Genomic DNA, 1,325 nt, shown 5'->3' with positions numbered 1-1,325 from the left:
CTGTTAAACTTAGTTTCATAATATAAGTTGCATTATCAACATTCTTCATAAAGTTCATGGCTTTAATTTAAGCTTTTGTCTTTTCAGGTGGCTGTTAATGTATTTTTGCTGCACCAGACATGGGAAATAGAAACAATGTCACTGTATTTATTCTCCTAGGTCTCTCCCACAACAAGAACATTGAAATCTTTTGCTTTGTATTATTTTTATTTTGCTATCTTGCTATTTGGCTGGGGAATGTGCTCATAATGATTTCTATCACCCACACACAGCTAATTGACCAGCCCATGTATTTCTTCCTCAATTATCTCTCGCTCTCGGACCTTTGCTATACATCCACGGTGACACCCAAGCTAATGATTGACCTACTAGCAGAAAGAAAGACGATTTCCTATAGTAACTGCATGCTGCAGCTCTTTAGCACCCATTTATTTGGAGGCATCGAGATCTTCATCCTCACGGGGATGGCCTATGACCGCTACGTGGCCATCTGCAGGCCGCTGCACTACATTGTAATCATGAGCAGGCCCAGGTGTAACTGCATCATCTCAGCCTGTTGTTCTGGGGGATTCCTGCACTCGGCCAGCCAGCTCCTCCTCACCATCTTCTTACCGTTCTGTGGTCCCAATGAGATAGACCACTACTTCTGCGATGTGTACCCTTTGCTGAAGTTGGCTTGCACGGACACACACACAGTTGGTCTCTTGGTCATTGTTAATTCGGGTCTGATTGCACTGATGACATTTGTAATTTTGATGGTGTCTTACGTCCTGATTTTGTGCACTATTAGGGTGTACCCTGCTGAGAGCCGTTCCAAGGCGCTCTCAAAGTGTGGTTGCCACATCATGGTGGTGGTGCTGTTCTTTGTGCCCGTGCTCTTCATTTACTTAAGACCAAACATAACTCTTCCTGCAGATAAAGTATTTGCTCTTTTCTATACCATCATTGCTCTGATGTTCAACCCTTTGATTTACACACTAAGAAACCTGGAAATGAAGGATGCCGTCAGGAAAATGTGTCATCAGAACTGTTTGGGAAGGAGCTAAGTACTATGTAAGCCAATTGAGAATTTCATTTTATGGCTCAGTGCTGGGTCTCAGAATTGAAATGGAATGATATGAAAACAAGGCTACATAAAGATAGGTAGGAGGAATAAGTTACAGTGCTCTGTTGCACTGTGGGATGCCCATGGTTAATTTACTGTATATTTAAAAAGAGATAGAAGAGAGGATTTTGAATGTTCCTAACTCAATGGGTGTCAAGTTTTCTTTTCATGTCTGTTCTTTCTGTATTTTCACATCGCTGCTCAGTCCTCTTAACTCTTT

The 1,325-nt window shown here is 42.0% G+C and overlaps 1 protein-coding gene across 1 annotated transcript; it reads left to right on the top strand.

Annotated features, from left to right (window-relative positions):
• Positions 1 to 88: 88 nt before the first annotated feature.
• LOC104855644 (olfactory receptor 4P4) lies at positions 89 to 1,046 on the top strand. The gene has a single exon (XM_010614548.1). The coding sequence runs from the start codon at positions 120 to 122 to the stop codon at positions 1,044 to 1,046; it is 927 nt and encodes a 308-aa protein (XP_010612850.1). The 5' UTR covers positions 89 to 119.
• Positions 1,047 to 1,325: the final 279 nt, after the last annotated feature.

The sequence above is a fragment of the Fukomys damarensis genome, unplaced genomic scaffold, assembly GCF_012274545.1.
Source record: "Fukomys damarensis isolate Sample0158 unplaced genomic scaffold, DMR_v1.0_HiC HiC_scaffold_5456, whole genome shotgun sequence".
Taxonomy (NCBI): Eukaryota; Metazoa; Chordata; class Mammalia; order Rodentia; family Bathyergidae; genus Fukomys; species Fukomys damarensis.
This window is presented reverse-complemented; position numbering and strand designations above follow the sequence as displayed.